The 18,943-nt window shown below is 33.4% G+C and overlaps 1 protein-coding gene and 1 non-coding gene across 2 annotated transcripts; both read left to right on the top strand.

The window, feature by feature from the left end:
- Positions 1 to 9,347: 9,347 nt before the first annotated feature.
- On the top strand, positions 9,348 to 9,454 carry LOC115696015 (small nucleolar RNA R71). The gene has a single exon (XR_004007617.1). It is a non-coding gene; the product is annotated as a small nucleolar RNA R71 (small nucleolar RNA).
- A 6,295-nt stretch (positions 9,455 to 15,749) lies between these two features.
- LOC115695353 (uncharacterized) lies at positions 15,750 to 18,104 on the top strand. Its single transcript, XM_030622423.1, has one exon. It carries the CDS (start codon positions 15,750 to 15,752, stop codon positions 18,102 to 18,104), a length of 2,355 nt encoding a protein of 784 aa, XP_030478283.1.
- Positions 18,105 to 18,943: the final 839 nt, after the last annotated feature.

Raw genomic sequence — 18,943 nt, 5'->3', positions numbered from 1 at the left:
AAACTAAATGGTATTAACCTCTTCGGTTGTGACAAGACAACAAAGGCAGTGGGATCATCATATGTCAAATAAGATGATAGAACACTTTTGGAATCAAGAAATAAATATCTCCTTTATTTGCTACTTTATTTTCAAACTTAGTCACTTTCTTAGAAAAGTAGTATTTGTTTAAACAAGCACTTTCTTATCTATTGACTATGGGATGTTCCACCCCTAATCACTTAGAATAACTAACAAACATGCAAACCATGGTTAACAGTTCTAGCTTTTCTTAAGAATTCGATTAGGTCATCCATGAATCTAGTAATGATTTACATTAAGTATACAACCATTGCATCATTCTGAAATTGTATTACCATAGAAAGACTTAGGCAACGACTAGTAACTAATCATCAATATGCAAATCGAAATTTCTGGGGAGGTAAGTTTGGATATAATTCAAAAATCAATTTAATGATCTTTGAACTGCATATCTACTAACTATTTCTCCACTCCTATAAGTTCGCAAGATCTTTAACCACTTACCTTAATGGTTTTCACCGTTTAAGGTAAAATCTAGAGTGATCGTTTTAAGAATACAACGAAAAACTCATATCCACCCCTGAATGTATATCCATCTGCGAATGAGATGAATTACTTTCAGTGGATATATGTATATTAACTCTTTGCAGAGATTGATCTTGTCAAAAATACTATGAACAAGATACAAATGCCATAGATTTAAAAAAATGTGGTTTTGTCTTTTTGATGACTTAGGTATAGTTACATCAAAGAGTTCTTCGAATAGTGCAAGTGGATCTTGGTCACAGAATACTAAACTCATATTCCATACAATTTGAATCCATTGATAGAAAATGGTTATTAAACACTTGTGAAAGTGAAACTGTATTGTATTAAAAATTATTTAGAATCTAAAATTTAAAGTCAAAGATTTAAATTTATACCAAATATACATGAGTAATTCTTTCTTGGACTACCACTACTAATTTTAACTCTAAGTCAGATTTGCCCATACAAGTATGAGATTCTAAGATTGAGGATTTATATCATTTTGGGATAGAATTCCGGGAATATAATAATCATATGCGTCATTAAATTTCTTAAGAGAAAATAGAATGACATGAAATGATTTATAGACCATTCATCCAATGATATGGTATTAAGCTAATTCGAAATGAATAAGCTAAGAGGAATTAGGATAATTTCGTTTTTAAATAAGAATCCAACGATGCTTCGATTAGCGAGAGACAAAGTAATCTTATTTATACAATCTTCTTGTTTCATATTGTGAATACTAGTCTAAGGTGTCATCAATTGATGAACAGCTAGATGTTGCATTTACAATATTTATCTTTCGAGATCTAACACAATTATGTATGTCTAATGGTGAAAATCCATTAGGGATTTGTCCCATTAAAATAACAAAACATGTTAGAGCAACAATGAAGATTCGAAATTAAACTACAATTTAATAACAGAAAATAACATGGTTCAATATAAATTCATACACAATTCAGAAATTATCAAACATATAGCAAATAACAAAGACATGTGAAAATACAAAACAGGCACATCTTAAATAATTTCTAAGGTTTCCAACAAACTGATACAGTGTCCCGGTAGGCGAGAGTCAAAGTGTCATTCATTGAATAGAGTTGCCAGCTCATCTAAAATGCAAACCATTCTAGCAACCTTTTATTCGATCAAAATAAGAATCCAACGTTGTCCCGGTAGGCGAGAGTCAAGGTTATTCTCATTTTATGAGCTTCCACCATTGTTTCATGTTTTATAAGTTTATCTCTAAGTAGTCACCGTAGGGGAGAGTCTAATAGAGACGTAAACTTACAAAACACTTATCAAATGAGATCTTACGGTGTTAAATGCGTTCAACGAATAACCATCCATAAGGGGGACGAAGTCTAGCGTCTCGAGGTTATATTAAAAACATTTAACTATTGTAAGACCAACAATGGAGATCGAATGTCCTAATAATAATAAAGCTCATTATTTTAAAAAAAATGTATTTTCTTCTAATATTTATTTTAATCAATTTATTTTAAATATGTATTTATTTAATTAAAATTTCCAATTTAGAATGAAAAAGTCTAAATATAAATTTTAATTTAATATTTATAAATTATACTTAGATGGATATGAAAATAAAATGAATTATTTCCATCTTAGTAATAATTTCTAATAAATATTTAGAAAAATATACAATTTAAGTTGTTACAAAATTAATTTACAACACAAATTTAATTTTCTATAAATATATATTGCATTTCGAAAAATTAAAGTATTTAAGAATACAATTTTCGAAATTGCTTGTTAAAATAAAATAAAAATAAATCCTCGAAAAAATTATTCTAATTTAATGTTGGCCCAAAATTAATTAATAAAATTAATTTACAACAAAAAAGATAAGTTTCCTATTTAATTAAATAAATAAGAAATTTTTTAAATATTTAAGTATCATGATGAAAATCAACTTAAATATTAATTTTCTATTTAATTAAATACACTAGAAAAATACTTCAAGCAAAACAGTTAATATCTATCTAGACTTTCATTGACTAATTAATTCATTTTCTAATTATAATATATTTTAATTCATTTATTTTAATTAATCATTAAATGAAAAAATCATTGATTTACGTTGGTCCAAAATTAAAATAAATAATTTACAACTTTAATCTATTTTTCAAATAAAATTCGAAATTTCTGCATTTAAGAAATGCAATTTCGAAATTGTGGAAAAAAGATTAATAAAATAAAATAAAATATATTTTGAAAATTATTCAAAATTTAAGTTATTATAAAATAAGATTTCAAACTTAAAATAATTTTCAATTTTAATTAAATATCATGAAAATAACAATATTTAAGTGTCATGATGAAAATCAACTTAGATATTTAATTTTAATTTAATTAAATGTATTAAATTCAAGAAATAAATAATTAAGTATAGAGGAGACTGAATTATTAATTCTAGTTTAATACTAGGAAAAATATACTTAACTTAGATTGTACTAAAATTAATTATTAAACAATTAATTTCACAATCTATGATATTTTCCTAATTAAATATTAGAAAAAATAACTAGTTCTAGAAATAACTATCTAGAATAATTTCATTTACTAAGTGTTTTTCTAAAATTAACTTTAAAATATTAAATGAAAAATTAAATTTCATATATTTTAAAAGTTAATTATGTTGCTAATTCAATTTTAATTAGGTTAGACTAATATAATTAACCTAATACAATTATTTAAATAAGGCAAATGGGCCTTCACAATTGGGGTAGTTCATGTGAGGGGGGGCTAGGTTCAGTATGTCGTACCCACTTTTATTGGCCCCCAACTCTCACACAAGGCCCAAAAGAGAGGAATTTAACCTTTAAATAAACAATTGTTATTCATTGAATAAGCCCAAATCTAATTGGGCCTAAATAAATTTACTTATGTCAAAATTTATTTTAGCAACCTAGTCCATTTACTTCGTAAAACTTATATGGGCTTCCTATATGCATCTAAGCCCAAAAGCAAACATATAGGCTCACACAGGTCAAATGATTTGGATGGGCCCTATCATATTACTAGGTTTACACAGATGAAAGAAATAGCAAAAATTACCTGTTACAAATTATTTATAAGATCTATTGACAATTGGACTATGATTAAAATCAGATCATTGGATCTATCAACAAGTTAATCATAGCAATTTAGATCAAATAAATAATAGGTTTGTAAAAAATTTTGAATACATAATAATATAATCAAACAATACAAACAATAATAACTGATCTGGAATATCTGGAAAGTAAGCTAAAATATCTCAATTTTAAAATAAAATAAAATAAAATAAAATAAAATTTTAAAATAAATATCCTAACTAGAATTCAAATTTAGGTTGTTAGAGAATATTTGAAAAAATTCAAAATTCAACAAACTCCTAAATTTCTTAAATTCTAACAAAAAATCAAAAAAAAAAAAATATCTAACCAATTTTTCAAATATCAAGTTTATTCAAAATTTCTAATAAGATAATATAGTAAAATATCTTGAATTTTAAATTTAGATATTTCATTATTATATTCTGAGTCTTATAATTTAATAAATTTAAATATTACATAAATAAAGTAATTAAAAAATAAGATATTTTATATGGTTAGACTATTAAAAAAAAATAGTAAGTTTGAAAAATTTATGGTTTGAAACCCTAAAATATCTATTCAAACTAAACTAACCAATTTTTCAAATCTTCATGTTATTTTTGCCAAAATATAATTTTAATAAAAAAAATATCGAATAAGATAAAATGTTAAACCTAACATATTCCTAATCTTATAATTTTAATTAATAAAATATATTTTGAAAATAACAAGTTTGAAAAAGATATGATATGGTTAGCAAATTTTTGAAATTAGTACAAGATTATTTTTAAAAGATAATATTTTAACATCAAAGTAAGATCATTTAAAATTTAATAATAAAAAAAAAAATATCTGATCTTATAATTAAAATAAATAAAATAATCTAAAATTTCAAAAATAACCATAAGGCTCCTTTGTGAGAAATCAAATTTTCAAAATTCAAAGCCTACTAATATCAGAAACTAATTTTAATTAATTAAAAATTAATAAAAATTAATTTTATTCTGACAATTAGATTTTTAATTAAAAATTCAGATTCTACACAAAATTCTACCAAAAATTGGCTTTTGTTTCAATGAAAAAAGATTTTTGAATCAAAAGTTATGACGAAAACAAGTTTGAGGCACATGGGTATGCATTGCATACCCCTGCGCGTGCGGAAGCATGGTTTTGGCCTAGGAAAGAGGCTGCAAGCAGCCTCATTTGACCGAGGGACGTGGGCGCGAGCTGCCCTTCAGGCAGGGGTCAGCGCCTTGTCTGAATGGGTGTTGTCCGAGCGTCCGCGCGCGTGTGTGTGCATTCAAATCCTGATATTTTCGTTCAACTTCAAAAAATCATAACTAATTCATAAAAAAATGCAAATTAGTTTCTGTAAAAGCCTAAATTTATTAATTTTTTGTCTACTTTCCAGAAAAAATAATTCCAGATCGAAATAAAAAATATTTCAGTAACATATATTGCGATTTCTAAAATTGTCATCAAATAAGCACATAAACCACATGAAACCATCCAAATCAACACATAACATCGTTTTAATTTATATTTCATGAAAGTAAATCATTACCATGGCTCTGAGGCCAGTTGTTGGATATATTTTACCAGGATCTAGATTTACTACCATGTATGTTTCATTAACATCCTAATATGAATTCTAAAACAATGAAATAAACACATAAGAGTTTAAGAAAACCTTACATTGGGTGCAGCGGAATATAATGACTCCTTCCATTCAGATCTCTAGCCCTTGATTCCTTTCTGTAGCAGAGCATCACCAAGATCTGAACATGGATCTCTTTCTCTCCTTCCTTTGATGCTGATTCTCCTTCTTGTTGGTTGATTTTCCACAGTCTTACACACTATGATTGAGATACCACTTGATGTGTGTGGGCACTCACTCATTCACTAAAGGATTTCGAAATTTAGAGAAGAAAAGAAGAGAGAAGGTGGCGGCTAGAAGATTTTCTGTGAAGGAATGAGATGTATCATCTTTTCCTGAAGCCATCACTACCTATTTATAGGTAACCACCTAGGTTTAAGTTAAAATTATTTGGCATTAAAATAATGAAAAAATAAATGATAAAAGCCTACAATAGTGGCCGGCTTGGGCTTTGGATAATGGGCCTCACTTATGCAATTTTGCTGTTTTATCATTTCTGCATCTCATTTTCTCAAAAACGCCAATTTTTAAATTCAACCATTTAAATGCCAATTCTAATTATTTAATAACTAAAAATTAATTATTAAATAATATTGTCATTTAATATATTTATTAATTAGACATATAAAGTCTCTTAATTAATAAATAAACCTAGAATCTCTTTTCTTTACAATTTCGCCCTTGCTTAGTGAAAATTCATAAAGTAGACATAGTCTAACTTTAGAATTATAATTGATTAATCAAAATCAATTAACTGAGTCTTACAAGAAGTATGGTCTCAACTAGTATGGGGACCATGGGTCTATATATCCGAGCTTCCAATAAGCAGATCAAGAAATTATATCTTAAATTCACTGACTTATTAATTCTTCGTTGAATCCATGCATAGAACTTATAATTGCACTCTCAGTATATAAAACGCTCTATATGTTCCACGATATAGATACATCATTAGTTATCCATTGTTATAATCCTAATTTGATCAATGATCCTCTAATAGATGATCTACATTGAATAGGCACTAAGTTACCGTTACACCTTCAATGTATTTTATCCTTAAAGCACTTAGCTCCGTATAAATGATATTTCAACAAAGTGAAATGAGATCTCCACCATTTATCTCTGTTTAGCCAAGCTCGAAGGATATCATCGTTTCACTTCTAAATTCCTATAGAACTTATAGATTCCATATTTATGTTAGCGCTCCCACTCAATTATACAATCATGTTCCCAAAATGTACGTATCACCCTGACCCAAAAGTAGGCTTAACTAAAAAATCAAAGAACATGTATAATACTCTTGAGATCGAACCTAAACATATCAGGATTAAGATCATTTGATCTAGGATCAACGGGTGATATTGAATTGAATAGATATTACGGTAAATTTTAACAAATGTAATCAAAGTTCAATATGGGTCCCTTTCGATGTATTCTCCATACATCCGATGCTGGTAAACTTTGCCAATGCCCTGAAAAGGACATAACACTTATCCAAGGTGTAAGAATACCTATCGCTGATTATCATGTCAGTCTAAATCCAGTGAACTGACAAATCAGGGAATAAACTTTCGAGCATATAATCAAGATTATATTCCAATGTGCTGACAACACTACAATCATTAACAAATTCATACGTTCTGGACTTAAATAGAATTCATACATTATGTACATATAATCATGAAATAAATCATGTGAACCATGCAACATAAAATGTTATTTCTGATCTTTATTAATAAGTAAATCTGATTATATTGAAATGAGTTTTATTTAGGGCATAAAACCCAACAATATGATGATGCTCTGGAAAGTTTGGTGGTGATTGGGGAATATTTGAGTAGATTATGGGGGCTTAAAAGTTGAGATTTTTCGTGTTGTTTCTACCCAGACAATTGGAATTCCGGTTGGTTCAGGGTTGTTCCAACCGAAATTCCGGTTGGACTGTATCGGGGAAGACCGAATTTTGTTTTGGCCATAACTTTTGACTTGAAACTCCATTTTAGGCGTTCTTTATATCGTTGGAAAGCTTGTTTTGAGCTCTATATGTTAATCTATAAATATAATGTTAATTATGTGATTATTAAAAGTGGATTTAGGGATTAACCCTATTTGTGTATCTCGAAAATTGTGACTAGGATTACCGACACTTGATTAGGAGCACCTGGGGATTTGGAATTTCCTCGTACTTGGGACATCAGGTAAGATAGTAGTTTTCACGTAGAGTTAAGCGCGGTGGCGCTCATGTTTTATACTATGGTTGTGATTAATTAAGAAGCGGGATTAGGGTTTTTACCCTAAAATGAACGGTTGTATGGCCTAGGGTTTTTACCCTAGTAATTAAAGATTTTGGGTGTTATGCTATGCTAAATATGTTGGAATAAGGAATTATGTGCTCAAGGCATAATGAAATTAGACTCGGTAATTTAGTACCCTAAGTTTAATAGAAATGCTGTCTAGGGTTATTACCCTAGAATTTACACGAAGGTAAGAAAGCAACGATGTATAGTAACATTACTAATCAAGTGAAAGCAAGTTAGGGTTATTACCCTCAATAGGTGTTATTTTGAACATGCTATAATATGTTATATGAGTAATTATCTAGTATGCAAGTTAAGGTTATTATCCTAAGATTTTATATATTATAGCATATATTGAAGGTACGCATATATGTCAAGAGTTATGTGTATAAGACATAACTGGGTTAGACATGAAATTTACCATCACGATAAACCTCTAAAAGAACGTAATGTATGAATTATGTATATATGAATAGGGTTATGCGGGCAAGACATAATCAAGTTAGACTCAGTAACTATAATCGAGATAAACCCTACTAAGGCCTTATTGTAAATAGAAGTGTGAGCATAACACGTGGGTCTATGCTACATAGACATAAGAGCGGAACACGTGAGTCTATGCCACATAGACATATATAGGTGTGTGAGCGTAATACGCAGGTCTATATTAAATAGACAAATAGTGCGGTGGCACCATTAATTATGTGTTATATATTTATTGTGTATATGGTTATTTATACTGTCTTGTTGGACTTGGCTCACGGGTGCTCTACTGTGTAGGAAAGGGTAAATTAGTCTGTGATCAGCCATGAGTGCGACAGCTTGGCGATGCTTGTATATGTTCAGGCCACACTAGACCAAGCGGGTTGGGGTCTACCAGTGATGTATTTTGTAACTCTGATTTTGCCGCTTAGGTCGGCTCATAAAATGAACTTGTAATATTTTGTGAAAATATTTACGGGATACCGAAACATGTATCTTTTGGTTGTAAAGTTTAAAGTTGTTACAAGTTTAATTTTCTTTTTGTTTCAAATAAAGTTTAAATTTTTTGCGCTTATCCTTTTAATAATCCCAGATTAGGGGATTAGGGTTTCATAATCGATTGGCGTAGCGTGCCTAATTGTTAGGGCGTTACACCAACTGCCCCATCTGAGTTTCTAAGACCTTAATGGAAGATTTAATCTCTATCATGAATTGAAGTAGCATATATGTCTGAAGATTAGACCCTCCACTGGAGCCTTGTTGTTGTTGACTGTGTTGAGACAGACTTCTCTGTGGGTAGAACCCTTATTACTGCTAATTTCAAAACTGTCCTTGAAAGTTCTGCCGATGACCCCCTTAGTTGTAACCATAGTTGTTATTTTGATAGTTAACAATGGCTTGAGCTTACTCCATTGGCAAACTATTCACATCCACCGGGCTAGTATCATAAGTGTGAGGTCCCCCACATAGCTCACAAGTAACTTGAGCTTACTTTGCCTGAGCAGTCACCAATTTAGTCAAGGCCTCCACCTGGGCTGTCAGCTTTGTTATGGCATCAACTTTATGCATACCCACAAATTTTTTTGATTGGCTTCTTTCTGTTGACCATTATTGGTTATACATGGCCATCTCTTCAAGTAGTTCATAAGCCTCATTCACACTTTTTCTCATAAAAGCCCCACTAGCTGTGCATCTATGATTGTTCGGGTAGTGCCAACCAATCCATTGTAGAAGTTGTGCACTTGCATTCACTTTTCAATCCCATGATTAGGGCACTTTTTGATTAAGTCCTTGAACCTCTCCCAAGCTTCATAAAGAGATTTGTTGTCTTGTTGGATGAAGTTGTTTATTTCAGCTCTTAGCTTGGCAATCTTAGCAGGAGGAAAGATCTTGGAAAGGAATTTTAGGGGCAATTCCTCCCAAGTGTTGATAGAATTTGGGTGGCAAAGATACCAACCAACTCTTGCTCAATCCCTTAATGAGAATGGGAACAACCTCAGTCATATGGCGTAATCACTAATTCTATTCACCTTAAATATTTTACAAAGCTCTTCAAAGTTAGCGAGATGTATGTTTGGGTCTTCTATTGATAGCCCCCCAAACTGGAATGTGGATCAAACCATCTGCAGTATGGCCGGCTTAATCTCAAAATTATTGGCATCAATGGTAGGTGGCCTTATACTGGATCTGGCCCCTGTCAAGTTAGGCAGCAAATAGTCCCTCAGGCTACGGTCATTTTGATTGTGACCATTAGCCTGGTCTTTTACAACACCTCCATTATTGCCATTATTACCATTGTTGACGTTGTCAGCCATAGCTACTTCTTGTTCAATCCCTATTACAGCTCTTTCTAATCTTTTCCTCCTTCTGTTCTGTCTGGAAGTCTTCTCAATTTCAGGGTTAATAGGCAATCTGGCAGTTGCTCCTTGACGTAGCATAAACTAATTGTTCTTGAGAAAAGAGAAAAATTCGAAACAAACAGAATTAAAACTGAAATTGAAAAGAAAAAACCAAATTAAAATAAAATTAATTTTTATTAATATTAACTAACAATCCTCAGCAACGACGCCAAGAAACTTGTTGTGGTAATTTTAGCACACAAGTATACGTATCGTAAACAAGTAATAGACTCCCAAAGAGTAAGGTTGATCCCACAAGGATTGTAGTTAAGTACTTTAAAATTAAATCTTTACTTCTATTCAGCTATATAAAATTTAAGAGAAAATTAAAACTAGAAAACAATCAAAAAAAAAAATAAAACAAGAAGCAAGTAAATTAATAGGTAAATTAACGATGATTAAAAGTTGGGATTTTCGATTTCAATTGTATCTATTGATTATGGTTTAACATGATTCAATTCCAATTACCAATTCTATGCAATAGCAGGTTTACTCAAGTAATTTATAGTCTTCTCAGATATATAAATCTCAATTACATGTAAATTGTCTACGCTCGTGATAAATCAAACATGTAAAAGACATTAAACATAAAAATCCTATAAGCTATCCGGACCATATACGTACTTATCAAAATTTGGTTATATTTTATTATAGCATAATTGACACTCACTTCTCAGATTTTGTATCAAAATCATAAACATTTAATTGGTGATCAGGCAATTTAAAGTAAATAAGTATGAATAAAATAGAATACATAGAAATTGGAAGAAAATTAAATCACCTTAGAACCATAAATCAATGTCAAACAATATCCATATAAATCCTAATAAAATGTTTAGCTACTCATGTTCATCGTAGCAAATTCACACATATTAATTCAGAATAAAAGAAGAAAATAGAGAGGAAAAGAATGTTGAAAACCCCGTTGAAAAAGCCTTTGCGATTGATTTTTCTCTATATTTTTCATACTCCTGAATTGCTTGCTAAAAAACATCGAAGTCCACTCATTTTATAGCCAAAAAAAGATTAAAAAGATAATAAAGCTGAGAAAAATATCATCTGTTTGAAAATTGAAGGGGCGGGCCACAACATGTTGATCCTATGTCGTGGACCGTGTATGCAAAAATCCACGTCTCAGTAATGCTCAGACAAGGGTCTAGGCATGGGATTTCCATGCCTAGGCATGACCCCCTTTTTTATGGGCACTGAGCATTCTATGAACTTATGCCTAGGCATAAGGATCCAATGCCTCGGGACACCCATGCCTTGGTCCAATACGACCTTTCTGCCAATTTCTTAAGCCTTTCATGCCATGGCATGGGTTTGTCATATTAAGGCGCTCCTCCAAATTTTAATTCCTTCGCCTCAAAAAATCCAATCGCACCATAATTTTTGGATTTTTTCTCGAACTAATTTCCAGGTGCTCTTGCCCCGAGAATTGATATATTTTTTTTTTTCATATTTCTTCAATATTTTCTATTTTTCTTCTATTTTAAACCTGTAAAATAAAAGATACCAAAAAGCGTAAAATTGCTCCAAAAAAGAGTAAAACTTAATTAAAAAAACACACTAAAATTAACCTAAAAATAGTACTAATAAAAACCTAACATGTATGCTACGTATTCGTGCCAAGCCACCTACGTAGCAAAAAGGCAATATGATGTATCATTGTGGGATACGACAACCAACACAAAGGGTGGAGATATTGCGACCCTACAACTACAAAGTGTTATACATCAAGGAATATGGTCTTTGATGAGGTATCATCATGGTGGTCATTACAAAAGGAAGCATTACCAAATATTAAAGAAATAAAAGACAGTTTGCAGTAGAAAATGGGGGAGCAATTGTTGAGTTACCTTCAACTCTAGAAACGGATTAAGAGGAACAAAATGAAGACAACGAAGACACAACTCGCAGTCCCTGGGAAATAGGGGTGCATCAAAGAACATGACATGATGATAGCCAACCAGAACTCTGGAGATCAAGAAGAGCGCGAAAGCCAACTCTGAAATACGCTAATGCTGTTGTAGCTGAAGAAGAAAAGTTCAGAGAACCAGAGTCATAAGAGTCATACTAAAACTCCAAGTGGCTAGGAGCTATGAAAGAAAAAATAAGTGCGCTAGCGAAAAATCAGCTTGGGAGTTGGTGCCAAAGCCGAAGGGAGTGAAATCAATTTCGTGCAAATGGATCTACAAGGTAAAAACTCGTCCTGACGACTCAATTGATAGATTAAAGGCTTGGTTGGTTGCTCGAGGATTCTCTCAACATTATGGGCTAGATTACGACGAGAAATTTAGCCCAGTCGCTAAGATTACAATAGTGCGGGTTCTATTAGTACTTGTAGCTAGTAAAGACTGGAGGCTATGGCAGATGGATGTGAAGAATGCCTTTCTACATGGAGAATTGGATTGAGAGATATACATGGTGCAACCAAGAGAATTTGAGGATAGAGCACATCCTGACTATGTTTGCAAACTGAAAAAGGCACCCTATGGATTAAAGCAAGCTCCACGAGCATGGTATGGAAAGATTCCTAAGTTTTTAGTAGAAAGAAGATATTCCATGGCACATGCAGATTCAAGCTTATTCGTCAAAGTAAGGAAAGCGAAAATTATGATTGTTCTGGTATATGTCAATGATCTCATTATCGTTGGAGATAATGACACAGAAATTTGTCAAACAAAGGAGAACCTATCAGTACGCTTTCAAATGAAGGAGCTTGGAGAATCGAAACATTTCCTCGGATTAGAAGTTGACCGAACTAAGGAAGGCTTATTATTCTGTCAGCAAAAGTATGCTAAAGATTTGCTGCAAAGATTTGGAATGCTCGAGTGCAAGCCCATATCAACACCTATGGAAGCTAATGCTAAGCTATGTGCTCATACTGGAAAGGACTTGCAAGATGGAGCAATGTATCGACAACTGGTGAGAAGTCTAATCTACCTTACATTGAATCGACCAAATATTTCTTATGCAGTTGGAGTAGTAAGTTGATATATGCAGCACCCAAAGAAGCCGCATTTGGAAGTAGTACGACGAATACTGAGGTATGTCAAAGATACTATTAACTATGATCTCTTCTATAAGAAAGGTGATGAGGTTAAGATCGTTGGCTACTGTGATGTTGATTATGTTGGAGATCATGATACCTGATGATAAACTACTGGGTATTGTATTTAAACTTGGATTTGGAGTAGTGTCTTGATGTAGCAAAAGGCAACCAATAGTGTCTTTGTCAACCACAGAAGTAGAGTATAGAGCAGCAACAATGGCAGCTCAAGAAAGTACGTGGTTGATGCAACTAAGGAAGGATTTACACAAATCTACAGATTCTGCAGTGCCACTTTATTGTGATAATCAGTCTGCTATCCGTCTAGTAGAGAATCCAGTGTTTTATGCTCGAACAAAGCATGTGGAGGTGCATTACCATTTTCTCAGAGAGAAAGTACTTGGGGAAGAATTAGAGATGCACCAAGTGAAGAGCGAAGATCAAGTAGCAAAGGACTCAACACAACGAGATTTCAGAAGCTGAGAGACCAACTCAGTATGAAGAGTCAGTGTTGAGGGGGAGTCTTAAAAGATTAACACCTACTCTATAAGTATCTATAATTTTGATATTTTTTTTTTGAAGGAAGAAAATCATTTTGATAAAATTAGAGAATCATCTAGAATTATATAAAATTAATATTCACAAGAAGTTTCAAGAAAGTTTTAGATTTGACAATTTGCTAGAACATTCTAGCACATTGATTCACCCCCTTGAGTGGTATAAATAGGGGAGTAGGTCTTTTGGTGGTGTGTGGTGAGTTGAGTGATAATTTTAGTGCACAAATAAATGTAATCTAAGTATTCTGAAGAGTGTCCCAAAAGTGTGAGTTATATACAAGAGTGTTGTAAATGTGTCTAGTATTAAAATAAGAGTGTAAGTATTTGGTGTAGTGTAAAGTGTTTAAGTCTTGGTGTAATTATTTTTAGGATAATAAAGTAATTACGTATTCACGTGTTGTGTTGTCCTACAGGTTATACAAACAATTGATACATTGCTTGTGGTTGTGGTAATTTAGAGCATTTCTAATAAAGTGCTAAAAATATAGTGTATTGGTATATTTTAGCATACTTATGAAAAATGCTTCCTCTAATGATATTGTAAAAATTGTGCTAAATTTAGCACATGCTAAAAGTTAGTTTAAATTTGGTACAATATATAGCATCGTGTAACTTTAAGTCTACAATAAATGTTACTTTTTCATTTACTATAATACCACTACACTAATTATTGTGTTTTATTGACTTTTACTAAACTTTATATTATTTATTTACCATATTACCATTATAAATAATAAAACAATAAAAAATAATAATTTTTATATATTTTTTTGAAGCATAATTATAAATAATGGGCCAAATATTAACACATTTTTTTTGGCAAAATTTAATTTTTTTTTTTAAATATTCCATTCAACATGATTTTATATAGCGGTGTTCGCGGTGCGGGTGGTGCGATTTTTGACCATTTTTCAAACCAACTTGCACTTGCGGTTTTTCAAATTTCCCAAATTGCACCAGCACTACGAACTAAAAAATCGCATAAATCGCACCGTAAAAAATGATGCGGTGCGGTGCGATTTTTGCGATTTCTGTGGTTTGGACTATCACTAAATAATTAAACTATCACAAATAAAAACAAAGCTTGAGCAACACTTGTCAAAAATATCATAAGTCTTGAAAATAAATATGAAAAAAAATAAGTTTCAACAATACAATAATTAGTGGGCTTTGAGTTGAACATTAACATATTGAACCTAAATAAATATAAAAATTGATATTTTTATAATGTGTGGTGCAGTGCAACAGTTTGAACCGCATATTAACAATTTAAAACTGCAAACTGCACTGCACCACGCAGTTTAAAAAAAATTCAAACCATGACCGTACGGGAAAGAATTTTAAACCGTATTTTTTTTGTGGTACAGTGCGAGTAGTTTGAAAAATTTGAGCAGTTTGATAAACACTCCTAATTTTATATAAAGTTGCAACGAAAAACTAAAAAAAAAAAAGCAAAAAAAAAAAAAACACGCAGAGTTATATAAAGTATCTACCAAAGAAGTAGAATACAAGTAGTAAAATCCAGGCTAGGCGTCGGAGAAATTATATCCATGCCCTTTTGGATGAAAACAACAGTTTAAGATACTCTGAGAAAGAAAAATGCCTTGTTTTAAATAAGTTTTTCTCTAAGCTTTTCACAGCTGGTAATGTCTCGGTTCCGGATGATCTTGAAGGTTTAATTTCTCATTCCGTGTCTGCCCAGGAAAATTCGATGTTGATGGCTATTCCTTTGATGGAGGAGATCAGGGAACAAGTTTTTCTTATGCATCCTTTGAAGGCACCTGGGCCAGACGGATTTTCGGGGTGTTTCTATCGCCGTTGTTGGGATACTGTGGGGGAAGAGGTCACCAAATATGTCCAGGAGGTGTTCCAGAATGGGGTTCTTAATGGTGACATCAATCATACGTTTTTGTGTTTGATTCCAAAGGGGGAAAATCCGAAGACTGTGGATAGGTTTAGACCTATTGCTTTGTTCAATTTTGTATACAAGATCATTAGTCGGATTATTTCTCAAAGGCTGAAGATTGTAATGGATCGGCTTGTGTCCCCTAATCAATAGGCCTTTATCCCGGGGAGGTGGATTGCTGAAGCCTCGATTTTAACTCAAGAAATAGTGCACACGATCAACAAGAAAAGTGGAAAAGGTGGCCTCATGGCTATCAAAATTGACATGCACAAGGCCTATGACCGATTGGAATGGATCTTTCTTAAAAAAGTTCTTGGAGCTTTCGGTTTCAGTGTAGATTTTGTCAACTTAATTATGCAGTGCGTAACAACAGTCTCTTATTCAGTTCTCTTAAACGGGAAACCGCTCAAGAGGATTAGGCCGGGGAGGGGTCTTCGCCAAGGAGACCCCATGTCTCCCTACCTTTTCTTGCTATGTAACGAAATTCTGTCAAGAATTCTGGATAGAGCTCAAGTTAATGGAGACATTCACGGCATAAAGATCTCAAGAAATGCCCTTGCCGTGTCTCATTTAATGTTTGCGGATGACACTCTTCTATTCACAAGAGCCAATACGGTTGAAGCTGGAAACATTGGCATGTGTCTGAAGAAGTTTGAGGACTGGTCGGGTCAATTATGCAGCAAACAGAAATCAGGTATACTATTCTCTAGAAACTGTGTTAAATCTCTTCGGGAGAATATCGAAAAGAAGATGGGTATTAGTACTATCAATGAAGCCGAAAAATACTTGGGCAACCCTTTTGTGTTTTCGAGAAAGAAGAAGAAGGATTTCGAGTTTTTAAGGACAAAGCTTATGCAACGTTTGGAAGGGTGGAAAATGCGCTCTCTATCCTTTGCGGGGAGAATGGTTGCTGTTAAAGCCATTGCTTCAGCCATTCCCTCGTATTCGATGTCCACCTATCAACTCCCTCTCACTTCTTGTCGAGAGCTTGATGCTATTATCAGAAGATTTTGGTGGAGTGGGAGGCTGGAGAAGCAGAGATTTATGGCAACTGTTTCTTGGGACTCACTGTGTCGGCCTAAGGTCTCAGGAGGCCTGGGTTTTAGACGAATGGAAGATACCAACCAAGCCTTTTTGGCCAAGTTGGCCTGGTGTATTGCTTCGGGTATTTCACGACCGTGGACTGTTGCTTTCAAAGCAAAATATTTCCCACGGGACTCGTTTTGGTCTGTCAAAAGGAGAAATTCAGATTCTTTTGTGTGGAAAGGGATTCTCAATGCTAGGCAAGTGATCATGAAAGGATCTTGTACGGTGATAGCTTCTGGGGCCTCGATTGATATTTGGCACCAACCTTGGATCCCTTGGCTAAACTATGAAGAGTTCAGAGATCTTATGGAGTCAATTCGAGACAAAGCACCAGGTTTGAGGACTGTGGCAGATTTACTAATTCATAGAACGGGGCAATGGAATTCTAACTATCTCTGCTTTCTCTTTGGAGCCGAGGTAGGGAAGAAAATCAACACCATTCAATTAGCCACTGAGTTTAGCGATGATCTTCTCATATGGAAAGAGGCCAATAATGGTTTGTTCTCTGTTAAACAAGCTTATATGGTGCTGCAAGGTGATCGCTTTGGGTCCACGGACCTGCTTTGGAAATGGATTTGGAATAATGACTTACATCCGAGAATGAAGATGGTGCTTTGGAGGGCTCTGGCGGGGGCTTTGTCTATTGGGGATAGGATGGGAATGTCCCCTCCAACCTGCTGCTTTTGTTCACAATCAGAGGAATCTCTAATGCATATGTTTGTCCAATGCCCTCTTTGGTTGGGATCCCCGGTTTCCATTCGAACACATGTAATAACAGCTGTCTCTCTGAAGTCCTTCGTGCTCGAAATGGGATCCAGCCTCAACCGTGATCAGAGATCTAGGTTCCTTCTCTGCTTGGCGATTATTATAGATTCCCTTTGGTGCAAACGGAATGCTATTTGGCACAATGATACGGATCAGGAGATTAACTCAAAAGCCTTGATGGATCTTGTTCTTAAAAGGTTTTGGGAGTTTAGTCAGGCCAAGGAGGAAGCTGATACTGCCGAGGCTGTAATGGTTGAGTCATCTCCTCTCCCGAAGCCTATCCCGATGGAAAACTGTGTCATATTTGTTGATGGTTCTTTCAAAGATAATAGAATCGGTGCTGGTTTTTTGGCTTGGAACCGTGAGACCTCGGACTGGTTTTATGGAGCCAAGGCCTCGGCTGGGACTAACGAAGTGGTTGCTGAAGTTTATGCTTGGTTTTGTGCGCTCCAGTGGGCAAAGCAGAATGGCTGGGATAATTTTGCTCTGGTTTCCGATTCCACTGTGGTGATCAAGGCCTTCTCTTCAGGGATTTCCCCAAATTGGAAATGTGTTTCTTGGTTTGCTGCCGCCCTTAAGCTTTTAAACAGTTTTTCTGATGTTTCTACTTTTCATTTTAACCGCACTTACTTAGCTTTTGTGGACTCCTTAGCTAAAAGTGCTCGTTGTTCTGAGTGCGACACTCCTTGTTGTAAAGGGGAGGGATTTCCCCCTGTGGATCCCATTTTCTCAGTTTCTAATCTAAGATGAACACTTTGTCTTTTCAAAAAAAAAAAAAAAAAAAAATCCAGGCTACTTCAATTATGTCTAAAGCTGAAATTATTATAAAGGTGATTTTTTATTCCCAACAACTACATACTACATACTGACATTCTCCCCGTTTTCTTGTCCCTTCTGCATTCATGTATTATTCCGCATGATTGTTTTACTCTGAGTTTGCTAATATCCGTAGCATCACCAACCAAAACCCATCACATACATAAAGTCACTTTCTGAAGCTTATTAAACACAATTATAGTATAGAAGTAGTATATATAATAGAAACAAGAAGAAAAACCATGGGTGGGAATATATTTAGTGAGTCAAATTTACATGGCCGATTATTAAAGTGTTTTTTGTCTTGATATAGGGTCTCATTCGGGCTGACTCAGAGACACTATAATAAAATTAGCTTTCCTATTCATTTTTTTTTTCAAAAAAAGATTAGCTTTCCTATTTAAAATGAAGATATATTATATATACACATCATTATATATGGTTAGTTAATAGTTAGTGTATAAGGGCTCCACCACCTTAAATAATTCCCTCAAATTCCAACTGAATTTGATTATAAGGGCACTGCATTGAGAAAAATACTACTCAACTAACTCCTACAAATTCAATGAAGGTTTGCTTATTAATGCTTAAGCCATATATCCTTTCTAAGAGAATGGTTATTGATGAAACCAGTCTTTATGTTATAAGGTGCTTAAAGCGAAATACCTGCGGGATAAATAATTCTTTGATTGTGATGTTAAGAGTTCTGACTCTTGGTTTTGGAGGAATGTGGTGCGTACAAAAGAGATTCTAAAGGAAGGGGCTTGCAAACT

This window comes from Cannabis sativa, chromosome 6, assembly GCF_029168945.1.
Source record: "Cannabis sativa cultivar Pink pepper isolate KNU-18-1 chromosome 6, ASM2916894v1, whole genome shotgun sequence".
NCBI lineage: Eukaryota > Viridiplantae > Streptophyta > Magnoliopsida > Rosales > Cannabaceae > Cannabis > Cannabis sativa.
Note: the sequence above shows the minus strand (reverse complement) of the source record. Positions and strands in the feature narration are given on the sequence as shown.

Bases quoted from the DNA above. Each gene is read 5' to 3' on its own strand.
- LOC115695353 (XM_030622423.1), top strand. From the start codon at position 15,750: ATGGCTATCAAAATTGACATGCACAAGGCCTATGACCGATTGGAATGG.